This window comes from Leptinotarsa decemlineata, unplaced genomic scaffold (assembly GCF_025532065.1).
Source record: "Leptinotarsa decemlineata unplaced genomic scaffold, Ldec_3_MD MMD2_tig00002082_RagTag_RagTag, whole genome shotgun sequence".
Lineage (NCBI taxonomy): Eukaryota > Metazoa > Arthropoda > Insecta > Coleoptera > Chrysomelidae > Leptinotarsa > Leptinotarsa decemlineata.
In genome coordinates, this window is record NW_027412573.1 from 5,564,527 (window position 1) to 5,590,668 (window position 26,142).

Below are 26,142 nucleotides of genomic sequence, written 5' to 3' on the forward strand. Positions count from 1 at the left end.
ATGGACGTTTAATCGAAAATTTCAGAGAACACGTCAATTTTTATTTCTAGGGAGACTAATTCTGATATGGAAATCATACCCAAAACACAACTACGGTCAGCAACTACCGTCCTATTTTTTCATTGGCAGGGGTTCGAGTGATACATCGCTTGAAAGGTCCTCTAATACTTCTGTGATTTTTCTCGAAAATTGTTCATTCTTTATTGAGAAATTAGATGTTGAACGTTTTATTTGAGAAAAAAACAGAAAATTCACTCTCGCTCTTTATTTTATTGAGGAAATCAACAAAATTAATATCAATGGCAACACAAACAACGGATGAAGTGTTCAAAATAACCTCCATCTAGTTCCATACAATAATACAGTTTACTTTCGAAAGCGTTCTATATTTCCCGGAACGACGAACTTGGCGGAAGTTCCAAAAATACCCTCACAATACGACTGGCAATCTGGTAGTGTAGTAATTGATGAGGACAAGATGAGATGGGCCATAGCGGGCGTTCCCCCCCAAGTCACCAGGACCTGACGGTATAAGACCAGCCCTACTTCAATGGGGATTGGATATTCTTATGCCGCACCTGGTTGGAATATTCAGAGCCTCTCTAGCTCTGAGGTATATTTCCAGTAAGTGGAGAAATGTACGAGTGGTATAAATACCCAAATCAGGTAGGATGGACTTTACCTCACCAAAAGCATTTCGACCAATTAGTCTCACATAGTTTATTTTAAAAACTATGGAGAAGCTATGTGAGCGGTACATAAGAGATAAAGTACTAGTTAACAACCCACGTCATCCAAATCAGCATGCATATACTCTGGGAAGGTGTACTGATTGGTCCCTTCATCATGTGTTTGGCAGAATTGAAAGATCATTGGACAACAAAGAATCCACCCTGGGTATATCGAGGGAGCATTTGATAAAACAACCTTTCCAACAATTACCCAGCAACTACACTCCAGGAATGTACCTCTGGTAGTAGGAGAATGGATACTCAATATGCTCTCTAGTAGAGCAATAAGTATGTATGACAACGGTCATCCAAAAATTATATCAAATACGGTGATTGGCTTGTTTAAACATCACAGGAGCCATGATAACAACACCAATCGCGGCAATGGAATTAATTACTGGTTTGACCCCTCTGGGGGTCTGGGGGGTAGCTGAAATTTGATTATTTTAAATGAAATACCCTGTATATTATTGAAAATTCGGAAAGCTGCTGAAATTTGCTTTCTTTCTATGTATATCATACCTATACCTAACTAGTCAAGTTTCGGACTTATGAACATTTATTTGTGAAAATGTCCCTTCAGAATGGTATTTCCATTCGGTATTTGGTAAGCAGGCCATGATTACTATTTGACAGTAGCGTTGTGACATTCTCCTAATAATATCGACATTTTCGTCACTTCAGAAGTTGCAAATACCTTCAAAACGATGGAACAAAACTATTCAAACGAAGTTCTTATGAATTTGTTTATTATTTTTGGACAGTGTGACAAAAAAGTTGCAAATACCTTCAAAACGATGGAACAAAACTATTCAAACGAAGTTCATATGAATTTGTTTATTATTTTTGGACAGTGTGACAAAATTATCAGCAGAACATGTAGAAAGTTCAATGAAATGTATCCGAATCTACCGCCAATGAACCTCAAGAAATTTATACGAATTCAGAACAATTTCAATGCATTTGGATCAACTTTAAAAGCACCAAGAAACTTGCCTCGACCCGTAACTTTCGAAGACAACCAGATTAATGTCTTAGCATATTTTCACGCATTTCCCGAGTCATCGATAAGAAGTGCTGAAGAAGATTTGGGTATAAAATATTCATCGGTTCAAAGAATCTTGCGAAGACATAAAATGCATGATTATAAATTCACCAAAATTCAAGCAATGAAGCCTCAAGATCCTCAACAGAGAGTAGAATTTTGTGAAATGTTGTTGACACGCATTCAAGAAGATCCACATTTTTTAAATAAAATTATTTGGACTGATTAATCGAAATTTTCGAGAGAAGGGATTTTCAATAGAAAAAATCGTCATTATTGGTCCAGTGAAAATCCTCACGTCACAAAAGAAGCCGGATTTCAAGAAAAATTTAGTTTTAATGTCTTCTGCATGTTGATGGACAACAAATTGAGGTACGTGATATACGAGGAGTCATTAACATCCAGAAGCTACCTGAATATTTTGGAGAATACTGTAGACAGTTTCGTGGATAATCTGCCACTCGAAGATTATCGAAACTGTTGGTACCAACTAGACGGAGCTCCTGCACATTGCACAAGAGAAGTGAGCGCAGAACTGGATAGACTATTTGACGATCGGTGGATGAGGCGCTTGGGACCATGGAATTGGCCAGCGAGATCACCCGATCTTAATCCATTAGATTTTTATTTGTGGGGAATGTTTAAAGAAAAAGTTTACAAAATACCCGTGCGTTCGAGAGATGAATTGTTAGAAAGGATTGCCCAAACATTTGAAGATTTGCATCCCAATGAAATCAGATCTGCCACCACGAAAGCAGTCAACACCCGCATTTTAAAGTGCTTGGAAGTGAACGGCCAGCGATTCGAACATATTTTGAAATATTCCACATGATTGTTTTACTTTTTTATAATTATTCATATCAATATTTCCAATTTCAAGTTTCTTGGTGCTTTTTTGAAGTTTATCCAAACATATTGAAATTGTTCTGAATTCGTATAAATTTCTTGAGGTTCATTGGCGGTAGATTCGGATACATTTCATTGAACTTTCTACATGTTCTGCTGATAATTTTGTCACACTGTCCAAAAATAATAAACAAATTCATATGAACTTCGTTTGAATAGTTTTGTTCCATCGTTTTGAAGGTATTTGCAACTTCTGAAGTGACGGAAATGTCGATATTATTAGGAGAATGTCACAACGCTACTGTCAAATAGTAATCATGGCCTGCTTACCAAATACCGAATGAAAATACCATTCTGAAGGGACATTTTCACAAATAAATGTTCATAAGTCCGAAACTTGACTAGTTGGGTATAGGTATGATATACATAGAAAGAAAGTAAATTTCAGCAGCTTTCCGAATTTTCAATAATATACAGGGTGTTCCATTTAAAATAATCAAATTTCAGCTACTTTTTCAAGCAAACGAAAAAACTGTATTTTTTTACCACCCTGTATTGAAGTAACGGAGATTAGGCTGACGTGTAGAAAGTGTCCAAGTATCACCTAACTCCAAACCAAATTTCGATATCATAGTACTTCTTAACTAAAAGATATCGGCATTTTTAGAAGTCATGATTTTCGAAGAAAAAAATTGAAATTAATTTTTATTTCGAAAACGGTAACAGATAGGTATAGGGAAATATCAAGAAAAGTTGTCGGGCAATTGTTGGAGATTCCAAAAATTATATTATATACAGAGTGTTCTATTTGAAAAATCAAAGTTGCTACTGCTTTCTAATAGAAGCGGCAACACCGCATTGTCGAAAATATTTTAGTTGGCTAGAGAATGTCCGAATATGCCCTCCATTAAATTTTCAAAGTGTCTGGTTCACCAGAAACGTCTAATGTGCCATCCACCGTGAATCAGCCTGTATACAGACGGTTCTAAAACCAAAGAAGGCTCATGATGTGGAATGTACTCCATATCACTGAGCCTAAGGATTGAGCGGGGAATGGGAAAAACAGAAGTTGCTGGTATCTCAATCGCCACAAAAGAAATAACCAGAATGTCAGGATTACCCTGAACGACCCTGGGAATTTGGCGCCGAAGAAATATCTGGCGATGACTGTCAACTGAGGAAACACCTCCATAATATGGGGCTAGTGGACACACTCCTATGCAGGATGTGTGAACAAGAAGATGAAACTGTCAGGCATGTCCTATGCGAGTGTCCGGAGTTACCGTCAATAAGAGAGTGTGTGTTCGGCTTGTCTTGACCTACACCTCCCGATATAAAGGAGATGTCTCCTAGTGACCTGTCCACCTTCCTGGAAAGGACAGGAGGATAACTCTTTGGTATAACCGGTAGAACCTCCGTCAATCAGGACCAGACAATAACGGCCTTCGTCGACTTCAGCGTATCCTGAGCACCCATCTATTTTGTTGACGGAATAAGTCGGCATTGGCAAAAGTGCACTGAGATATTGGAAATAGACTTATAAAAACTGAAAAAAAATTACAATAACCTGATAAAACTTTATGAAAAAATATGTTAATTTTCGAAATGATTTTTGAGGCGATTCAAACCAAAATTATAAACAATGTGGTTCCAAGAATAGAGATCCGAAACTTTTTCATTGTAAACTGCATTCTTTAAATTTTTCAGGTATTGATAGTTTTTGAGATATTAAAAAAAAAACTAAATGCCTTCCAAAGTTGCTGTCCTTCATATTTTTAGGGAGGGGATTTATGCCCATTGAATACGAATTCGAGTTTATTTCCCACCCTATCATCGCCTGGAAGTCAAGCTGCAAAAAAGGCGTGTTAATCAAGAAGTTTTGATTTTGTTCCAGAATATACCATCGCTTTTGTTTTTCTGACTCGACGCGAATATCAACGCCTCCTTTATCAAGATAATCTGGAATCATTTCGAAGCGGCTTGTCAGTTTCCGTAAATAGCAGGAAACTGATATGCGGCAGCATCCCGTCTCACGTGAATAACTATTTACTCTGGAAGTCTGGTTAATTCGTGTCGCGTTTTGGGGATATTCGATCCTGGGCTCGTGATACAAACGTTGGCGTCGTCTTCCCGCCCTTGTTGTTCTTGCGGTACGTGAACGATATGTCCAATTACCGGAAGATACCTTTCATTGTGAGGTTGGCCTGGCCGTAACAGTATCTCTGGGCGAGAATTAAAACTAAAAGTAGGTAAGTACATTTTCCGGGATAGCTTGTATTAACTTTCCGGAGACAAACTAATTTCCAACAACAATAAACCCGTTTTACCTGACCAATATCTGGGTGTCGCCACATCAACTTCAAGGGATGTTCAACCGCAACTTCGGAAGTTTTTTTTTTTGAGCAAGGATATTTTTCTCAGCTCTGAAAGTTTTCATTTTATTGTTACCAGTTTGAAATTCCTGTGCAAGGTGGCCGAAACTCACCGCAACAGGGCCGTTGCCATGGGGGGGATGGGGAAAGCCCCCCCTGCTTTTTCGACTTGGGAAAAAGTTGTGAAATTTCGGGCCGTGAAGATAGAAAAATATAATAGTAAAAAAATGAATAAAAATTGAAAAAATTAAAATGAGAGAAAAGAAAGGAAGAGGTAATAAGAAAAGAGAAAGAACCAGGACAAGGTTGGGATTTCCCAACATGCATAACTTGGAGATCCCATACTTTGAAATTCTGAGTTGTTTGAAAACTTCAAAAAAGTTTAATTTCTCCCAAGTAAGAGAACAGTCCTGAACAGTCCACAAATTTTGAAGTGATAATTTTACAAAATTCCCAACTTTTCGCTGTTTATTCGACTTGGAAAAGTTGGGAAATTTCGGGCCGTGAAGATAGAAAAAATAATAAAAGAAAACAATCAGCACAATATTATTTAAGTGTTGTTTCCTTTCATTTGTATTGATTATTCCTATACATGGTGGATATGGTGGGACACAAAAGACCTTGGTCCAAAGTAGAATAATTCCCATAATTATTTTTATAATTACCAACATTTTTTTTTTGTTTGTGCATACCCTAACGGGCATAAGCAGTCAGCCAATCTTTGGATACTTAAGTAAGAAAATTAATACGTTACACTAGTAACTAATCCCTCGGCTTTCATTTTTTCGAAAGTTGGGGAATTTTGCTGGTGGGGTTGGGAAAATTTGGATTCCCTCCACCCTTAGTTTTTCTTTCCGCTACGGCCCTGCCCCGCAAAAGTGTTTATGAGGAGGTGTTTCTGGAGTATTTATAATCTATCACCCATCTACTTAATTATCTACTGGAGATTGAATCTATTTGGAAAAACGCTCAAAGGAAGTTTATCCCACATAAACGCAGTTCTACAAATGAAAGAGTTCTCAAATACTAAAGTTCGAGGTGTACTGAGTTGAACCTCAAAACGATGGGCAGTCACAGTCCGTCGCGTATTCCTGATATGTACCGCTCTTTGTGGAACCAAATGTGCCTGGTCACTTGAACATTTCCTTCGGAGGTATCTATAAAAGAAGGACAATTCTCCAACTTTTCTTCGATGTTCCAGGATATCAAGGTTGCAAGTGATGTTCGCGTCTCCAATCAGGCGGATTGCTCTTTTCTGGATGGAATCCAGCAGCTTTAGACCATGCTTAGGGGCAGAGCTCCTTACATGGGAACAATACTCCAAAAAAGTTTAATCCAAGCTTCAAAAAGCATCAAAAGTTGTTGAGGTGTGTACACTTTTTGATTCGGAACAGTGTTCCAAGCTTTTGGGAAGCAGCCTTTGCAATTTCAGCGACATGATTGTGCCAAGACATATTGGTATCCATTTTAACCCCCAACAAATTAATCGAAGCAGAAAGCGAAATTGTTTGTCCTGACATTATTATTTCCTGTTTGGAGACATTTATCTTCTTGGAGAAAACCGATGCCTGGGTTTTTGTAGCACTGAATCGAACCTGGTTACTTTCACCCCAATTTGAAATCACTTCTAGATCCTCATCAAGATATGCAACCTCCTGCTGCCTGTGAGATGTGCATTCGCGTCCTGGAATCCAAATGAAATGACGAGACAAATGTGCTGTCGTCAGTAAAACAATTCAGTGGATTATTCGTTTTCTCCAATAAGTCGTTGATATACAATAAAAAAAGGGTTAGAGATAATATGGATCCCTGGGGAACACCAGCGTTGATGGTAAAAGTATATGAGAGATATCCATCGACGGCCACTTCAGGAAGCTGAAGAGCCATACACCAAAATGATCCGACCAGTCGTAGCATTGAATTTTGGCCAACAAACCCTCATGCTACACATGATTTGCATCGAAAACGCTATCTAATCTCTTCTAGAAATAACAACAATATTCAGTAGTGTCCTTGTTTTTCAAGTTTGAAAGCCAAGGGTTTTTGGAATGTCTTCCTGCCGTTTTGCGGGCTCGAGTGGCTAGCTTCTTCAGGGGTTTAACCATCATGGCTTGCTGTCCGCCTCAAAGTTAGTCATCGTTCACGATGAGCGTTCGTTAGGAATATATGAAGAACGATTCAAAATAAGAAATTGAAATTTTGTGGCAGTGGGTTTTACTAAATGGCCTTCTCAATTAAAATATTTCCAACTTCCGGTCTTTTTCCGTTATACCGGAAGTTGAGGTCAACTTCCTTATTTCAAATAGAACACCGTGTAATTTATTAAGGAAGTTGAGGGCAACTTCCTTATTTCAACTAGAACACCCTATAATTTATTACATTTTTGAATTTCTCAGCATATTTCAGGACCACTTCGTATAACAATGCCTATTTTTTTCTGAAAAATTTGACAGATACAGCACCACTTCGAAAAAATCATAACTCATAGACAGTAACAGTTGAAAATGTGAAATTTCATAGAATCATACTTTAAGCATCAAGTCATAAACAGGTCCATGAATTTTAGAAAAAAAATTACAGGGTGGTCGAAATTTCCACCTAAAACATAACATCGAGAAAACTGATGAAACACGATTTTTTCAAATGGAAACCATACAATATTCTATTATCTTTGGCTGATACGACAAAAATGATATCAAATTCATGAGGAATGTCCTATACCTAAAATACACCCCTGGCAAGATATATCCGAATTTGGGAAATATTTGAAATGTAAATCATGCGAAACAATACCAAACCAAGAAAGCTTTGAAAACAAATGAACTAATATTAACTCTGTCGTTGGTAAAAGGTAACTCAACATGAAAGTGGATGAATTGAAATAAAATACTATCAGAGAGATAAATTATATCTTTGTTTATTGATATCGAATACAGTAATTTTACTTTGTTTATATTTTTTGAGGTTAAATTATACTTTGATTTTAGAATTTAACTCAATTTCTTGAAATTCAGCTAATATTGTGGTTCATTTCAACAGATGTTCAAAGACATTGCCGTTTTGTTCTAAACAAGAATATATTCTTTATTGCATACCACTATTTGTAGCTTTCTGTATGGAGTCAGGAATCAAATTATTGAAAGCTCTCAGAACCCTTCGTTTCATGTTTTCTTTATCATTCACAGGATCCAAACATCCTCTTTGATATATCCCCAGATGAAGAAGTCCACTGGCGTCAGGTCTGGAGAGCGAGGAGGAAATTTAAATAGCCCACTTATGTTTGATTAAAATCCGGTTTATTGACGAACATGAAATTCTAAGTGACTTTTCTGTATCTTTCAACGAATTTTCTGGATAGGCTGTGAAGTAGGCCAATACTACAATTTCGATGTCCTCATTGTTTACGAGTGGTTTTTTTTTGTTGATGACAGACGAAAAAGATCCGAAATCACAGAAGTTTCTTAGAAGTCTTCTCAGAATATTTTTATTGGGTATGTGTAGATTTGGAAATCTTTTTGCAAAAACACGACAAGTTCTGTCCATTATCTTATTGCATTCACCATGAATGATTATTAAATTCAGGAAATCTTCATTAGCATACTTCAAACGAGACATTTTGCACACAAATAGAGAACTGCTAAATACACGTTAATTATATCGCATCAAATTTTGACATACTTGTTGTAACTTCATTTGTTTTCAAAGCTTTCTTGGTTTGGTATTGCTTCGAATGATTTTCATTTCAAATATTTCCTAAAATCGGATATATCTTGCCAGGGGTGTATTTCAGGTATAGGACATTCTTCATGAATTTGATATCTTCATTTCGTAGTATCCAAAAATAATAGAATAGTGTATGGTTTCCATTTGAAGAAATCGTGTTTCATCAGTTTTCTCGATGTTATGTTTTAGGTGGAAATTTCTACCACCCTGTAAATTATTTTCGAAAATTCGATGGACCTGTTCATGACTTGATGCTTATGGTGTGATACTGTGAAATTTCACATTTTCAACTATTACTGTCTATGAGTTATGATTTTTTCGGAGTGGTACTGTAACTGTAAAATTTTTCAGAAAAAAAATAATATCTCGAAAATTAACAAGTTTGGGTATAGGCATTGTCATACAAAATGGGCCTAAAATGTACTGAGAAATTCAAAAATGTATTGAAAACAGGGTGTTCCATTTGAAATAAGGGAAGTTGCCCTCAAGAGACCGGAAGTTGAAAATATTTCAGTTGAGAAGGCTATTTTGTAAAACCCACTACCACAAAATATCAAGTTGAAAATGAAAACTTGAAAAATAGTTAATTCACCACAGAATCTAAAATGATTTTTATGCGACCGTACCATCATGCCGTAGCTGTCTAACGGATGTCATTCAACACTTCCTTCCATACTTCTTTGATCTTCCAAATCTCCCCTTCTCAAACAGTTTCGAGATTCCTTATCGATTCGAATTGGTTTGTATCATTCATCACTTCCAAGATTCATCGCCAGAACAAATCTTGTGTACTTGCTTTAACGAACCTACTATAAATTCTGTAGGAAGTTTACCATCAATAACAACCTAGAAGAGGAACTAATCCGTTGAACGAATGAATAAGAACGGATTTTTTTAATAGATTCTGAACGATTTGATATGTTTTGAGGCGATTTGTTTCATTCAAATTTGTGGAGTTTATTTTTAAGGACAAAACACAAGCACTACAGGAAAATCCTTAGGGCGCTCCAGAGCGGTGCAAAGTAGCGATTCACATTGAATTTGAATCGCTGGAGATTAAATCCATTTGGAAAAACGTTCTCAGGAAGTTTTTTCCACATAAACGCAATTCTCCAGATGAAAGAGTTCTCAAATCTCATTTTGGAAACAACCTATCTGAAATGTGTACAACTTCCAAGCGCCTAGTAAGCAACTCATTTGTATTTCAATCATTCTCCTCAACCGAAATAGAAGAGATTAAAGCTGCAATGAAAAATAAAAAATCCAACAGGCATAGATGAGGTGCCGGTATCCCTTCTGAAAAAGTGATCCGCTGATATTGCCTCCTTGTTGGCTGAGATACTAAATATATCATTCGAATTAGGTCATTTTCCTTCTAGACTGAAACTGTCTGTAGTCTCACCTATACATAAGAAAAACGACCGGCTCTCAATGCTCAACTACAGATCCATCGTCTTACTCAGTATATTCTCAAAAGTATTGGAGGAGGGTATTTGCAAAAGAATCAATAGTTTTCTTATAAAATACAATATACTGAATCAAAACCAACACGGATTCAGGGAAAACTACTCAACCGAAACGGCAACAACTTCTTTTGTACAACTGATTAATAACAGGATGGATAAAAATGAGTTTATTCTCGGACTGTTTTTTGACCTTCGATAGCCTCAATTTTGATTTTATATTGTCAAAATTATCAGCAGTAGGATTACGAGGTAATATACTCGATTGGATTCAGTCATTCCTACAAGGGCGAAGACTCATTGTGAGGGTGAATGATGAAATTTCAGACGAATACCTGGTTAATTCGGAAATACCTCAAGGAAGTGTGCTCGGTCCTCTGATTTTTCTATAATTCATCAATGATCTACCTGACTACATAAGTTACGGTGAAATCTTTATATATGCAGACGACACATCTATAATCGTATCTAGCATAAACGAAGATGAAGTGGTATTTAAAACATAAAAGGTCCTTCAAGAATTCGATGAATGGTGTCACAAAAATCGCCTAATGATGAACCACTCAAAGACAACACTACTAAAATTCCACAGACCCTGTGTAGATCCCATAATCGCCCAAAATATTCAATTCCAAATGCAATTTTTTAGGCACAGTTCTAGATGAAACTCTCAGCTGGGACGAATACATAAACAGCATTTGCTCTAAACTAGATAAACAATACTTTGCCATAAATAACCTGAAAAGCTGCCTGAACGAAGAAGGGCTAATCGCTGTCTACTATGCCCTATTCTACTCGACCATTAGTTACAACATCTCAGTCTATGGGCTAGCAACTTCCAGTAACAGAGTTTTTCTGGCACAAAAAAGAATAATATGAAATTCACAAGAATAAAAATAACTTTGAACTTAATAGCGACATTCATGGCTACTAAACACGACAAAAAAATCAATTCAGATTGCAAAAGGTGAAATACTCTAGTTATAAAAAATCACCAGATTACGCTGGTATGCAGTACTTCAATATTTTACCAAACGATTTGAAAACTATAACAAGCCTGGCCAGATTCAAACATAGTCTTAAGTCGTTTTTGTTCTCGAATACATTTTATAACATTCAGGAATTTTCCTCTCTCTGCAACTGAGGTGAGCTGATGAACCCTTTTTATTCTGTCAAAATTCATGCACTTCAAACATTTACTATTTATTATAATGCTAACCTGCACTTCTATGTTGTCCTATATGACATATTATTACTGTTGCAATGTTATTTTCCAATTGTATTTTTAAGTTTTATGCCTGTCAACCCGATGTAAATTGGAGATTTTATGATCAATAATAATGTCTGTCTGTCTATCTGTCAAACAGCGTAGTCCGAGGTGTACTGAGTTGAACCTCAAAACGATGAGCTGCCACAGTTCGTCGTGTATTACTGATATGTACAGCTCTTGGTGAAATCAAATGTGCCAAGTCACTTGAACGCCTCCCGTGAAAGTATCTATAAAAGAGAGACAAATTTCCAACCTTTCTTCGATGTTCCAGGCTATCAAGGTTGCACGTGTATTTCGCGTCTCCAATTAGGCGGATGGCTCTTGTTTGTGTAGGTATATATCAGCTCAGAAATGGGTTTCGAAAAATGAACTGTTGGAAAATGTTGGGGTGATATCCGTTATCATTGGTAAGGCATTGGTTATCATTGGTTAGCATTGGTAAGGTACCTTTCTGAGGAGTGGATTCGGGAAGCTCCGTTGAAGGAAATCTTCAATGACGATTACTTCAACATGAGCACCGGAGTTCATTCCGTTGCATACTTAAAGTCGATATATCGGACAAATATGTTTTTTGGTGATACGCTGTTTTTTTTGCCTTTCAGAAGGTCATGAACGTCTCTTTTGGGTGGTACGTTGCTTTAGCCCCTTAATGCTCGATACAGCGCGAAATATTACCAATTGAGCTTTCCCAAACAGCTCTTTTCTGGATGGAATCCAGCAACTTCAGGGCATGTTTGGGGGCAGAGCTCCATGCACGAGAACAATATTCCAAAGAACGTCTGATATGAGTTTTACAAAGCATCAAAAGTTGCTGAGGTGTGTATAGTTTTCTGATTTGAAACAGTGTTCCAAGCTTTTGGGAAGCAGCCTTTGCAATTCCAGCGACATGATTGTGCCAAGACATATTGGTGTTTATTTCAACCCCCAACAAACTTAAAGAGACACATTTCCAACCTTTCTTCGATGTTCCAGGCTATCAAGGTTGCACGTGTAGTTCACGTCTCCAATCAGGCGAATGGCTCTTGTTTGTGTATATATCAGCTCATAAATTGGTTTCGAAAAATGAACTATTGGAAAATATTCTGAGTTGGGGTGATATCCGTTATTCCCAAAAATAATGGCGAAAGAGAAAACGATAGTTAAAATTAGGTCAAAAACGAGAACATTAAGGGATTTACTTTGATTCCTCGTGGTCATCTGCGTGAAGAATATCATTGGAAAGGTACCTCTTTCTTCGCTCTTGATAATGACATTCACAAAACAAAAACACTTTTGATGTCTACGAATATATTTTCAATGACGATTACTTCGACATGAGCACCGGAGTTCATTCCGTTGTATACTTAAAGTCAATATATCGGACAAATATGTTTTTTGGTAATACGTTGTTTTTTTTGCCTTTCAGAAGGTCATGAACGTCTCTTGTGGGTGGAACGTTGCTTTAGCCCTTTAATTCCCCTTTTTCCAATGATTCGTTGATATACAATAATCCCTGGGAAATACCAGCGTTGATGGTGAAAGTATTCAAAAGATATCCATAGACGGCCACTTGCAGGAAACGTACTTCCAGGAAGCTGGAGAGCCATACACAGAAATAATCCGATAAGCCACAGCATAGTTTGGCCAACAAACAAAGGCTTCAGAAATATCAAGCGTAACAGCTCTTTATTCTCCATGTTTCTCTATTGCGTTATTCGAAATATGGGTGACATACGATCTTTTGTTGATCTTTGTTTCCGAAAACCATATTGATGATAGCTCAATATGTTGAAGCCTTCTAAATATTTGAGTGCATGATTGTAAATACGGATCTCAAACTCGAATGATCCTAATTTCGAACCGGTAAAAATTTTTAGGAAAAAAGACTTCCAATCATTAATTTGGGGGTGACTTTCCGATCTAACCCGGTTATGTAGTGTTTACCTCTCTTATTAGTAATCAATTTGCTTGCGAAATCTCATTTGAGAGAATGAGATTGTGTTTTACAAATTTAAATCAACAGTATGTCACATATGCTGAAGAGGGTTTCGGACAAAAAGTCATTTGATATTCCACTCTTGTAATCCGGTCGTATTTCAGAAAATTGGATTATTTTCGTGGTTCATTTTGAATTGGAAATGTAATGAGGTTTGTATAACATACAACTTTGATTATAGAAATAAATATAGCTTACTGAAATTACAGATTCCTTTAAATATCACGTCGTATGAACCATAGAGGTGTAGAAAAATTGACAAATGCAATTAAGAAATAACAAAAAATGTGGCTGTTTCTGTTACATGTACATGAAAAGTACAATATTCATGGGAGAAACATATTTTGGCTTTTTACTTTTCCATCTCCATATAAAAAACTGTGAAAATCTTTTAAGGAATTTATTGTTTTGGTCCTTTCTCTGGAAGATTCCCACATAGTTTTTGTATGAAGATAGAGAAGTAGAAAGTCAAAACCTTTCTTTCAAAAAAAATAGTCCCCCCTAAAAATATACCCCTTTCCATTTATGCAATATTCAATAATAAAAATGGGCAGATTACCTTTATATAAAAAATATAAATTTGAAAGAGTCTTTTTGCAATTCTTTCAGTCTGAATATCCTCAATAGTTGATTGTCTCGTGTATTGATACTGAGATGATTGACAGTATACTCCAGGTGGCTTTTGTTTTGGAGAGTTCCAAATAATACTTCAATATGTAGCATCTGGAGAGTACTGACTTCTGCTGAAGTGTTACTTGAATATAAATATTCACAGTGGATCTCTTTGATAATATGTCGTTTTCTATGAACCAGTGTTCCGTTTTCTCGTGAGCTGAAATTACTCCAACATGTAATTTGCACTTATTCCTACGGGATATAGTAAGAGATGTATCGAGAATAAGAGAAGGCCCACTACGGACCCCTGAGGAACTCCGTATTCTCAACTATGCCAAAATCTGATACATCGTCTGCACTATATATCAAGCACTCTTTTCGCTTTGCCAGATAGAAATCGAAATGATATCGTGAAATAATAATAATAGTATTGAGTATTTGAGTGGTATATTATGCGAAAACAATCCAATCCTTTTGAGGTCGCATAAAGCGACCACACAGTACTTTTCTTCAATTATTTTTTAAAAAAATTACACAAATTTGAAGGGAAGCGGTTCCCAAGTTCAAGGATTGCAATTTCAAATTCTTGTTCTGAGATTGGTTCAAATAAAGAATCAGCCCAAAATTTAACGTTTAGCAACAGCATGATTGACATTTATGAAGGATTGCTTTTCCGTTCTTAAAGCAAAACAAATGCAATGCGCCATGTTGAGATTAGTTCTACTGATGGTATCAAGTGCTAGATTGGTTCATTATTTTATCAAACTAGTTTTTCGTCGAACAAATGATATATCTATCCATGATAATAGTTATATAATTTTCACAATAAATTTTATTTAAGATACGTTTCGCATCTTAAATAAAACTTAGAATTTAGAAGTTGGAAGTTAAACTTCGTCAAATAATGGTTCAGAGTATTTATAAATGATACTCGTATATCGCTGTATTTTTTTTTCAAAATATAAGGAGTTTTTATATGGATTTGTTAAAGGTTTCATTATACTAATGGAAAAATACTTTAGTTTTTCAATTTGAGATTTTAGATTTAGTGATAATTGCGTTAGTTATTGAAAATATTTCATTTTTATTGTGGCTGTCCTTCTCAACAAAAAAGGCTCACTAATATTTTCACCATTTGGCCATATTTCCAAGACCATAGTTTTCCTAAAGTCTCCTCTAAAACTTGTAAGATTTCAATAGTTGGTTAGAAGGTGATTGACCATGTTTCATAATGCATTTCATTAGTTCACACTTCCATTCTATGATATTATATAAAATTATTTCAAATCCCTGAAAAAATTAATAAAAAGAAACCTGGTTGAGATACGTTAACGACACCTTCATAATATGGAACCATGGGAATACTGAACTAGACGCCTTCCTGAAACACATCAACATCGTAAGACCAATGGAGAACGAAGTCCACAACGAATTGCCATTCTTGGACGTATTGGTGAAGAGTACCGACACTAAGTGGGAAACATCTGTATGCCGAAAACCCACTCACATGGGAAAATATCTCAACCACGAATCCAACCACCATCAATCGACTGAAAGAGGATTCATCAAGACTCTATTAGACCGTGCTTTCGGGCTCTGTAATATGAAGGAAGGTCTAGAGAAGGAACTAGACATCATCAAAAATGATCTTCAATGGAATGGCTACTCCAAAGCGATAGTGGAACAGACTTTGGCTGAAAGACGGCAGGAGCCTCGCAAGGAAGAGAAGCCGTAAACACCAGTCCTTGCACTGGTTGTGACGGCACTACATCAGAGGATTATCGGAAAGGATAAGAAGAATTGGGTCCAAATACAACATCAGAACCTGCTTCAGATGTGGGAGCACTATCCTTAGTAGCCTCACGAAAACCAGGCCACCAAACGCGGACTGCGATTTCAAGAATTACATTTACCGGATACCCTGTGAGTGCGGAAAATTCTATATCGGTAAAACTAAAAGGTCATTGAAAGTTCGCATTGCCGAGCACAAGAAACACACAGCGATAGGAAAACAAGCAAATCAGGAATAGCAGAGCATGTTTGGACCCATCAACATAACATCGAGTGGTCCCAAGCTGAGATTATACACAAGGACAAACATTGGGTTAGGAGGAAATTCAAAGAAGCTGCATACTTGTTGTCCAACAATATATACAGCCAAGCTAGCGTAGAGATACGCAACATATGGAAACCCATAATCAAGCGAAAAGTGGCCAACTGCCGCCAAATGGTCATCCCCTGCGGAAGAGGAAAGAGGAGATAAGTGGAAGTACACGAATGACCCATAAATAGTCATCTCTCGGAGGAATCAGTCCAGTCATCACCCGAAGACGATTGTGTATACTAACATTCGAAACGTCGTGAAGTGACTTGGCTTGGAATTTCCTAATTTTTCATTCTTTGTTTAATTGTTTTATTTCACTGTTATTTCATTTCAGGGTTTTTTTGCTTAATATAATTGTTATTTTCAGCTATTCTTTCTCAATTCTTTTTTCTTATTAGTTCTTTCAGGGATTTCGAATCATTTTTTATAATATCAGACAATGGAAGTCCGGACTAATGAAATTCCGATAGTTGTTTAGTAGTTTGAATTGAATTAGTACTTGATTGTTCTCTACTATATCGATCGCTATACTGGTATTCGTTAAAAAAAAAAGCGATTTATTTTCAACAGGAGAGTACACAGTTACTGAAAATGTATATATGAAATAAATAATAAAAATAATGGAATATAGAAATGTATAAAACTAAATGCTAGAACAAAGTGTTTATAAAATATTCGTTTAGAAGAATTTCAAAGAAGGGATGAAAAATTGAGTACATAACACAAAAAGTTACAAATCATGCAATGTAGCAGTACTAACACTAATGTTATTTATAGTATTATTAAAAGTGATTGTGGATACAAAATACCAAGGCTTTCAGAGAGTCGAAATATAGTGAGACTATATTCAAACAAGACTCAACCTCTAACGGAAGCAAGAAACTATTTGGAAGGTTCGAAATAGATGAACATTTCAACCTAGCAGACCACTGTTATAATATTCATACAGTCATTGTTCACTGTGGTTCTGGCGTTGAATGTGGTCATTATTACGCCTTGGTCAAAGAAGAAACGGACTGGTTTAAGTTTGACGATAGTCGTGTCATGAAGTGTTCTGGCGATGCATTGAATTTATTGGAACCTCTGGAGACACCCTACATTTTGTTTTATGAGAGAGAGGACATTGTTAGATCAAGATCTTCAGATGATGTGGTGCTGCAGGTTTTTCCGGGTTTTCCTGCAGCTGAAGAAGCAAATGCGCCACTGGAATCAATGAAGTCGCCCCGGAGCGCCAATTAATTTTTATTGTTGTATTTATTTTATTTTTATCGTTGTTTTAACACATTGTAATAATTATTATATTAATAAATGAGACTCTTAGAAACTGCAGAATTCAACGAAAATTATCGGAACTATAGTGAGAGAGATTATGATGCTTCACAATGATTCAGCTCGCAATCTTTTACAAAACAAATTATTCATAATCAACGGCTCATTATAGATTGTCTATTCCAAATCATCAATTGTGTCTGGTAAAGAGAAAATCAAAGTTTTTTCCCACTATGGACAATATACATACTCCAATATAAAATCAAGTAGGTTCGTGCTAATTGATTTTCACCTAAAAAATTTAAAAAAATTTGAAGGTTGAGTGACGAAAGATCGTGAACACGTTTGGTTGCCTTAATTAACCTTCTTGATGTATGGATATATTCTGGTAGTACAATCTGAAGAAAAGAAATTTGTATTCATGGAGCTGGAAAACTCCCATTCAAGTATACTCGTCGTAAAACAACCCTCTATTTGTTCGGTGCTTTCACGAACGCCTTCGAAATCAAATGGACTATGAATATTAATTATTTTAATGCCACCTTCGAGAATAAAACCTCAGAGATTCGAAGGGTTTCCTAGGGTCATCAGGAAAAACAATAACTATAACAGTTTATTCAAATGCGAAAGCTACGCAATTGGATAGTTAAATACACATAATCTCACCCACAAAATTGGTGTGGATACACATTATAATTTCATTATGATCAGGGCAAACAGATGAGTTGGGTTGAATAATTTGATAATGAAAAGATTAGACATTCTTATAGCCCAAAATCATAGCCATTGATCATAACAATTTAGAATACACGAAACAACTGAAGTACAAATTGAAAAAAAATCAACATAGTGCAACATAATAACCAACATTCATACAATCAAAGACGCTACGATTTGTTTTTTCAACTCTAAATTGTCTTTGTTGCCTTGAATGTCCCTTTCGATGAAGACTGAATCTTTTGTACTGTCAGGAACATAATTTTCAATTGCTATGTATTTGAGGGCATAAAGGCAACCTTCCAAATTCCAGGTAACTTTGGCCTTCTTATCTTCACTCTTAATCAACCCCAAATTCACCAAAATAGCGTTAATCACCAAAGAAATTTTTTCAGTTTTCTGTGCCCATGAAAACAGACCTTTGTATAACGATTCCGAACACTTCAAAGCAGAATCTGCCACTTCGGGTTTCATATTATTACTCAAAGCAGGTACTTTCATGACAATCTTCACAAAATCATCCATGCAAATGTCTTCATTTTTCGTCGCTTCTTTGGTTATCATTTCTATTCTATCATTGCCTAAAGCAATGAAATTATTGGCACTGGGAGATTCCAAGAATTCCGCCACATCAACTTTCTTCGGATTGGTTGTTACAACTTTTATTGATTCGTTTTCTTTTTCGCTTTCCTCATCTTCATCTTCGGCATCACTTTCATCATTTTCTTCATGTGTATCATCAGTTTCGCTGTCTTCAGATTCGTGTGTGTGTATGTGTGAATATGTATGTATGAAATTTTTCCTGGATGCGATTCCCAAATGTTCTGCCAGTTTGACCAATATATACCTTTGCCCCCAAAATATGTAGCATCAATATTTATACTTTCAATCGAACGGTGAAAATATTGTAGTCTGGAAATTCCAAAAACCATTTTTAATCCGGTTCAGAACAAATAATCTGTCCATTATATTTCGAAGATTTATGAGAGTTTTATGGTAGAAAAATTTTCCAGAAATAATGTCACCCAGGCCGTCAAATTACCCCGTTTTAATACTTATTTTTGTTTACCAGAAACATTTTATGAGAAATGAATATCAGTTCGTGTATTGGTCAACAGTCCACTAAAAATCAGAAACAAATTTGTCATTTCATCGAAAAAAAAAATACTGGGAATATTAACAAAATCTAGGAAAAGGATATGAATTCCAAACTGCCCAATATATGAAGTTTGCCTATTTCCTTCAACTTTCTCTTGATCTCCTCCTTACCATCTTCCCCAAACTGATTCCCCTCAAGTATCAAACTTTTCAATTTATTTTTGTTGGCCGTAGATTCTACAATCCTTAAAGCTCCTTGTCTCCTAATTTTGTTAAAACCAAGTGTTAACTCCTCCAAAACTTTCAGTGCCAATAGTTTGCCATATTTTTTGCTGCAGTTGTAACAGTCCGTTAATGCAGAAGCCAATAATTTTCCCCCGGTTATTCCAAGTCCATTATTATTCAATAACCTATATTATAAAAATATTCAACCAAAGAACAATTTGACAAAAAAAATGATAAGAAAAGACGATTTTCATTCAAAAAGTCTGTTTGAAATATTAATTGATGGATGTAGCCGTTACTACGTGGTAGGAAATCATAACGAAGAAAAGATAATTTGAAACTGCAGTAACGTTACAAATAAAAGTGGTAAAAAACATGGAGTTTCAATTCTCTTTTCTGCATTGTTTAAAATATGTTTTTGTAGTAACCTGTTATCACCTTAAGAATGACAGCCATCAGGAGTCTAAACTCGAGTGAGCTGAAGGATAATGAGGTTTTACCCTTAAATATGCGATTCCGTTCATGGGTTAACCGATATGCAGTGGCCTCTGACTTTCGAACGAGCTTAAATCACCGTACCACAAAGCGGTCGACTGAATGAGGATAACGAACCATTCTCTCCCTATCTCTATCATTCATTACCCATAAATATTTCCTTCCTTTATTATTTTCGTAAAATTCAAGTACTTGTATGTTTGTATCTTACTTTTGAAAACAGATCCAGAACAAGCATTTTATTCAATCACCAGAACTTCAATACTCTTCAGTTTTCTTCGCCTTTTCTTAATTTGGTTTCATTACATGCTTTGTTAACAAGATTATTGCTTCAGAAAATAGAGACTATTTATTATTTTTATTACTAATAACTAGTTATCTTTCAGTTACGACTCTAACTGACCTACCTGTAAATTTAGATCAGGAGCGAGAGCTTCTCAACTCTCCAACTCCTGATCCAATAACTGAACCTAAAAAAAAAGGTTTGGTGGTGCAGCTTGGAAACGACTGAGTCGTCTTCTCATGAGCGGAGTACCTTATGAAACCGCCTTGCAAATTCTTGAGCGGCGTACGCAGAATCTGTCTCAGGTGGAGAAACAAACCCCCAAAAGCAGGTTAGCAAACGTTTGCGCTCAAATCATTCACCGAAACCAAACGCGAAAAAGCCCTGCACGGTTGAATTTAAGGCATCGTCAGGTGTAGCTGACGTCCAAAAACCCTCGCGGGTATCAAGGTGGGAATCTTGCACCTTGACTATCCGACTACCCCATTAACGATGAAACAGCAGAGCATATACTTCGTACCTTTAAATATCAGGGAGTGTTTTCAGGCCGAGGTAGTATCCTTGATTTTTTGACATTTTGATCCATATCTTGGACAAGAAAGAGGAAGCTGACAAGCGGTCATACAAATTTTCTATTATCATTTTCATAGTAGGTACTATTTGTTTTTAGCTTCAAAATAGGTATCAGTTTCTATGATGACCTCTTCATCGTAGATTTTTTAAACAGAGAGAGAGAGAGATCGTAGTTAATTTTTTTTCCAGCGAGCATTCTCCTGAAGTCTGAAAACAGAAAAAAGTCGCTGGGGTCAGTTCTGGAGAATACAGTGGATAAGAAAGCGATTCGAAGCCCAATTCATTCAATTTTTCCATCGTTTTCATCGATTACATCGTCTTCACTTAGGCCGTTTTTCCGTGATTTTGTCATTTAAATGCTCCTCTTTCAAAATAGTCGATGAATATTAGATCATGCACATCCCAAAATACTGATACCATAACCTTATCAGCCAACTGTTCGTGTTTACACGTTTTGGAGTCGGTTCATCATGAGCAGTCCACTCAAATGACGATCGTTTTGATTCTGGTGTGTAATGATGAAGCCATGTTTCATCTATTGTCATATATCAGCTTTAAACACTGCTCAGAATCATCAATTCGTTGTTGTTTTCGCATACCCATACACCATACACGTTCTTTTGATATCTTGAGGTTCTCAGCTATCTCGATCAACTTCACTTTGCGGTCAACCAATTATTTTGTGGACATTTGTCTTTTTTAAGACACATACTTATTTTTTATCCATTTTCTTCAAACTAACAAAAGGTGCTTCACTCAAAATGTTCTGTCCCACAAACTGATAGTCCGATAGCTGTTAAAGTTGTACACGTATCTTTTGAAGGTTAGGGTTAACTAAAAATCATATAGATTCAATACCAGTAGCGACATCTGTGTGTTAGCCTAAGAATTTTTCAACCAATCCTACACACTTTGAACATTTCAAAGGATCTGTGGAACACCTAGAAATAAGAGTCTGAACAGAACCATTGGATTTATTTGATGAATGTCAGACCAAATGTATGGATCACTCGTTTGGTGTACAGATACAAACTTGCCTGGTTATCAAAGGTGTCATCAGTACCTACCACACCGTCAGGCCATTAAATCCTTTTTACACCTATCTACTCTCTAAATATTTCTGGATTGAGAGAGTAGATGAGCAGCATACACAATTATGTACAACACTCTAGAAATGACTGCTGAGTCAGTTGAAACATTGTTTAGATAGGTTTGGTTTACTGAATGTTTACTTTGCGAATGCATACTCCCACATTAGTTTCAACATAATGGCTTGGGGATGTGCAAAGGAATTTTCTAGAGTTTTCATCTCTCAAAAACGACTGATAAGATTGATATTCAACCTGGGGTACCAAGAAAGTTGTAGACCCGTTTTCAAAAGAGAACGCTTGTTGACTGCACCCGCAATTTATATAATGAAATGTGTCATTTTTGTGCACCGGAACCTTGACTTGTATATAACGAACTTGAGCATTCACGGTCGTGATACTCGATATGCTACTGCTCTGAGGGTCCCTTCACATAAGAGTGATCATTTCAAAAAATCTCCATTATATAATGCCATAAATTTTTATAACAGACTACCACTTTCTATAAAGAGATTGAATTCTTCAACTTTGTTCAGTAAGAAAGTTAAAAACTTATTACTGGACAAATGTTACTACAGTCATAAGGAATATTTAGAGGATTCTTTCACAGAAGGATAATAAGATATATAATCGTGCTGAATTTTCACTTGCTGTTTTGCTTTAGTTTCAGTGTTCTGACTGGCGATTTTATCGTTTTTTTTTTTAAATATGTGTGTACATGTTTGTAAATATATGTATATATGTAAATATATACATATGTATATTTATTCGACTACGGCAAGGAAAATTGCCACATTTTTTTATTCATTTTTTAATTAGCATTTTATATATCTATATGTACCTATACCTTTGTATATGCAAATATTAATTTTTATTCAAGCTTTGATCCCATAATTTTATTCATAAGTGACATACTGTTTTTTTGTAAATAATCATTGACCTACCATATATACGCTATGTATCACAAATGGTGAATAAATATTATTATTATTATTAGTCGGCCTTTGTTCTTTCGCAGAGGAGTTGCGAGTCGAAAAATTCGTGAGGCGAGAGTGATTTGTATGGTTTCCAATGAAGAACTTCGCATATAGGTTTGGAGATGCTAACGCAGAACGTATGGTTTCAAAAACTGACGCCTTCTGAGGAAGTTTTTACTAAAACTGAGTCGCCGGCCAGAGAGAACGATTCCTCACAGTTTGGAAAAAACTAATCTGGCGTGTATTTACATGTTTACAAGTACCTAATATGGGTTGCAAAGACTCACACTCTATATCGATACAACATCTTTCCTACTGAAAATTTTTCAAAGGATATTGGCGGAAAGTATTTAGCAGGTCGCCTTATGTGTTTCTTCCCTGAACAACCATCAGTAAACCCTAGAATCACTCAACAATAAATAACTAGAAGGAGTATTCTACAATACACATCCTAAATTCCTGAATAAGCTTTAACTTCAAAAGGAATGGAATCGACCACCAGAATCGTCTACACCAGACTTATGAACAGAATAATTGGTACGACTTTTCGAGATGAGGCCATTGTGTACAAAGTCACTAGGGCTTAGGCGAAGCTCTCTAGTGTACAGAGAAAAACTTGCCTGGTTACCAAAGGTGCCATCACTACCACATCTTCAACACCTTCCTACTCTTCACAGCTTTCAAAATCGAGATGATGAACAACAATCACGCACAGCAGTGTAGAAATGACTTCTAACTCAATGTTTTCAACAGACAACTATCGCTAACCTACGTTTCTTATCCCTAGTAGAAAGAACTGGATCCTTTGGGAGCGAAAAATACTGAAAGCAGAAATCTGTTCATTTGCTGATGGCTCAGTATCACCTGCCTTCACCAAGCAATGTCCAAGCTGGGAGTGAATTGCATTAAAAGATTAGCCTCTATATAAAGAGGTAACAAACTGTTTCTAACGTCTCCTTTCCTGAAACAATAGCTGAAAGCATTAGTTTTCAATATTTAATTTTCAAATGTTATCAATCAACTACTCGTTCCCAGGTGATTTCACACAAACCTTGCAAATCACTTCCGAAACAGAACTCTGAGAAGAAACTCTCAATATTAATTATCCTAATGCCACCTTTGAGAAATGAACTATCCAGGCCGAGCACCCTCGGTTTCCTTTCAGGGACTCAAAGGATTTCGCAGGGTAGGGCTATTAGCAAATCTACTGTAACCGAAAGACCATAATTTGTTTGCATTAGCAGAGCTACACAACCGAAATCAATGAATATATTCGGGGCTAAAGCTATTAGTGTTTGATATTAGTGGGTGTACATTCATTTAGCGCGTTAACTCGCTTGGTAGTTTCACGAGAATTAACAGACGTGAAAAACCAGCCAACAAAGGGTAAATGGTTTCATCCTATTAGGCCGAGCTGAACTCGTAATGTGGATGCCACGGTATTCGTACAGATTATTTTGTTACTTCATTATGAGGGATCACTCAAGGTGTAAGGGAGAGATGAAATGCAGAGTGGGTTATCAAAGTCTTATAGCGAGGCAGGATTGCCTGGGGAAAAAATGACTGACTGACTCCAACAGATCTTCAGTTTTTTCAGTACTTCATTTTGAGGTACTCAAATTGAGAGCAACTTTCCAAATAATAAGGTAGAACTGCCAGAGAAGAATTTTTTAGAAAAAACAAAAATACGTGAATGTCTTGGTTTAAGGAGTGCAAATTTTGGCTCAAAAACCAATGCAAGATATTGAGAAGGATTTTCGATCCCTCCTCTATTTCTGCAAGAAACAAAAAGTTACTTGAAAAAGTTGTGTCTACTTTTTGTTAAATTCAGATATGCACTTTTTAATTTTTTTCGAAAAAAAAATTGAATTTGACAAACACTGAACGTCAGTGGGTCGCAGTTGGCCGCATTATTCTAAGTTAAATTTAAAGCAAAAACAAGTGCCGAAGTTGAACTTTATTGAAACTTTTCTAAAAAAAGTTTCCCATATGCACTTTAATGGTGCATGTCTCCAGTACAAGTATCATGATCGTGAAATTCTCTATTATTGATAAATTCATAATGAGGTGAATATATTGATGAAGTCAATAAATAAAATAGGTACAGTCAATATGCTATATTTTTCTGAATTTCGCACTCTTACGCAAAATCGCAACCATTTTTAGTGGGGTGGAAATAGAGCCCAGTAGTGATCGTCATTTTGTTCTTCTCTTTTGTGACAGAATCTTAGCGCATGCGCTTCTTATTTCTACTGGCCACAGACAGTACATCCGTAATAAATGTATTACTTATGAAAGGTAAAATTGAAAATTATGACGAAGAATAAACTCTCCAAGGTGGTCAGCTGCAAAGCCAAGTTTCTACATCGACCACCGATGAGATTTCACCGCAGCTTCCATTGCAAGACAGCTAGTTGTGAACGCGATACCAAATACATTGCCTCATTTATCTCTGATATTCGCATCGTGTCACTATTCAATCAAAACAATGGCAAAATTACATGAATTGAACTTCAAATTGATCCCACGTCCTCCTTATTCGCCTGATTTGGTGCCCAGCGACTACTGGCTGTTTGCAGACCTCAAAATAATGCTCATCGGTAAGAATTTTCGCTCGAATAAAGAGGTTATTGCTGAAAATGAATCCTATTTTGAGGCAAAAGGTGAATCCTTTTACAAAAGTGGTACTGAAATATTAGAGTAGGGCTGGAATGATTGTATGGCTCTTGAGAGAGATTACCTTGATAAATAAAGCCAATTTTGAACGTTTTATTTCTCAGGTCTGGGAAATTTCAGCCCATACGTTATGCTTTAGGCGCATACGAAAAACTGCTCCAGCTAATATTTCTATTTTGGAAATATTGCGGACTCTAAGGATGCTAATGAATGCTCCATGGATAGTGCGAAATGAGATCCACAGAGAGTTGAAGCTGTTGACCAAACAGCAGTCAATCCAGTTGTGGAATATGAAAGTTTTCGAGTCTGCGGAAACTCATAAAAACACATCAGTTGGGGGAGCTTAGCTAAGTACAGGTCCAACCACGTCCGTAAAAACTAGTTTGTTCATCAAACATTCCAGTCAGGAAGGGGTGCACGGGAACGAGGTGGCATAGAGGTGGTGTATGTATCTTCCAACTACGTTTTCTAATGAAACATTTGTCCTCCTGAGGAGAAACCGGCCTTGGAAGCTCTTGGCTCCTACCAAGCAACGTCTAAATTGGTAGCAAATTGCCAAAAACGACTCTCCTCGATAGAAAGATTTAACAGATTGTC

At 36.4% G+C, this 26,142-nt stretch overlaps 2 protein-coding genes across 5 annotated transcripts in view; one reads left to right on the forward strand and one right to left on the reverse strand.

Moving 5' to 3' along the window:
- Positions 1–26,142, forward strand: part of LOC111515825 (uncharacterized) — a 192,848-nt gene that overhangs the window by 65,386 nt on the left and 101,320 nt on the right. Inside the window, exon 1 of one of the 4 annotated variants that reach the window (XM_074176892.1) lies at positions 4,694–4,871. The exons of 2 other annotated variants lie outside the window; for them this stretch is intronic. The gene's annotated coding sequence lies outside the window, so the exon portion shown is untranslated. Of the gene's footprint in view, positions 1–4,693; positions 4,872–26,142 lie in introns of those variants that run through there. One more of the 4 variants, XM_074176894.1, reaches the window with a different exon arrangement.
- LOC141482852 (uncharacterized) lies at positions 18,284–23,509 on the reverse strand. Its single transcript, XM_074176715.1, has 3 exons — positions 23,490–23,509; positions 19,400–19,638; positions 18,284–18,882 (listed from the first exon to the last, which is right to left on the reverse strand). Exons 1-3 carry the CDS (start codon positions 23,507–23,509, stop codon positions 18,284–18,286), a joined length of 858 nt encoding a protein of 285 aa, XP_074032816.1.

Bases quoted from the DNA above. Each gene is read 5' to 3' on its own strand.
- LOC141482852 (XM_074176715.1), bottom strand. From the start codon at position 23,509: ATGGCACCTTTGGTAACCAG. The intron at 19,639-23,489 runs GCAAGTTTTTCT...TTTATAATATAG, and splicing joins ATGGCACCTTTGGTAACCAG to GTTATTGAATAATAATGGAC. The intron at 18,883-19,399 runs GTAAGGAGGAGA...ACGAATCTGAAG, and splicing joins GAATCAGTTTGGGGAAGATG to ACAGCGAAACTGATGATACA.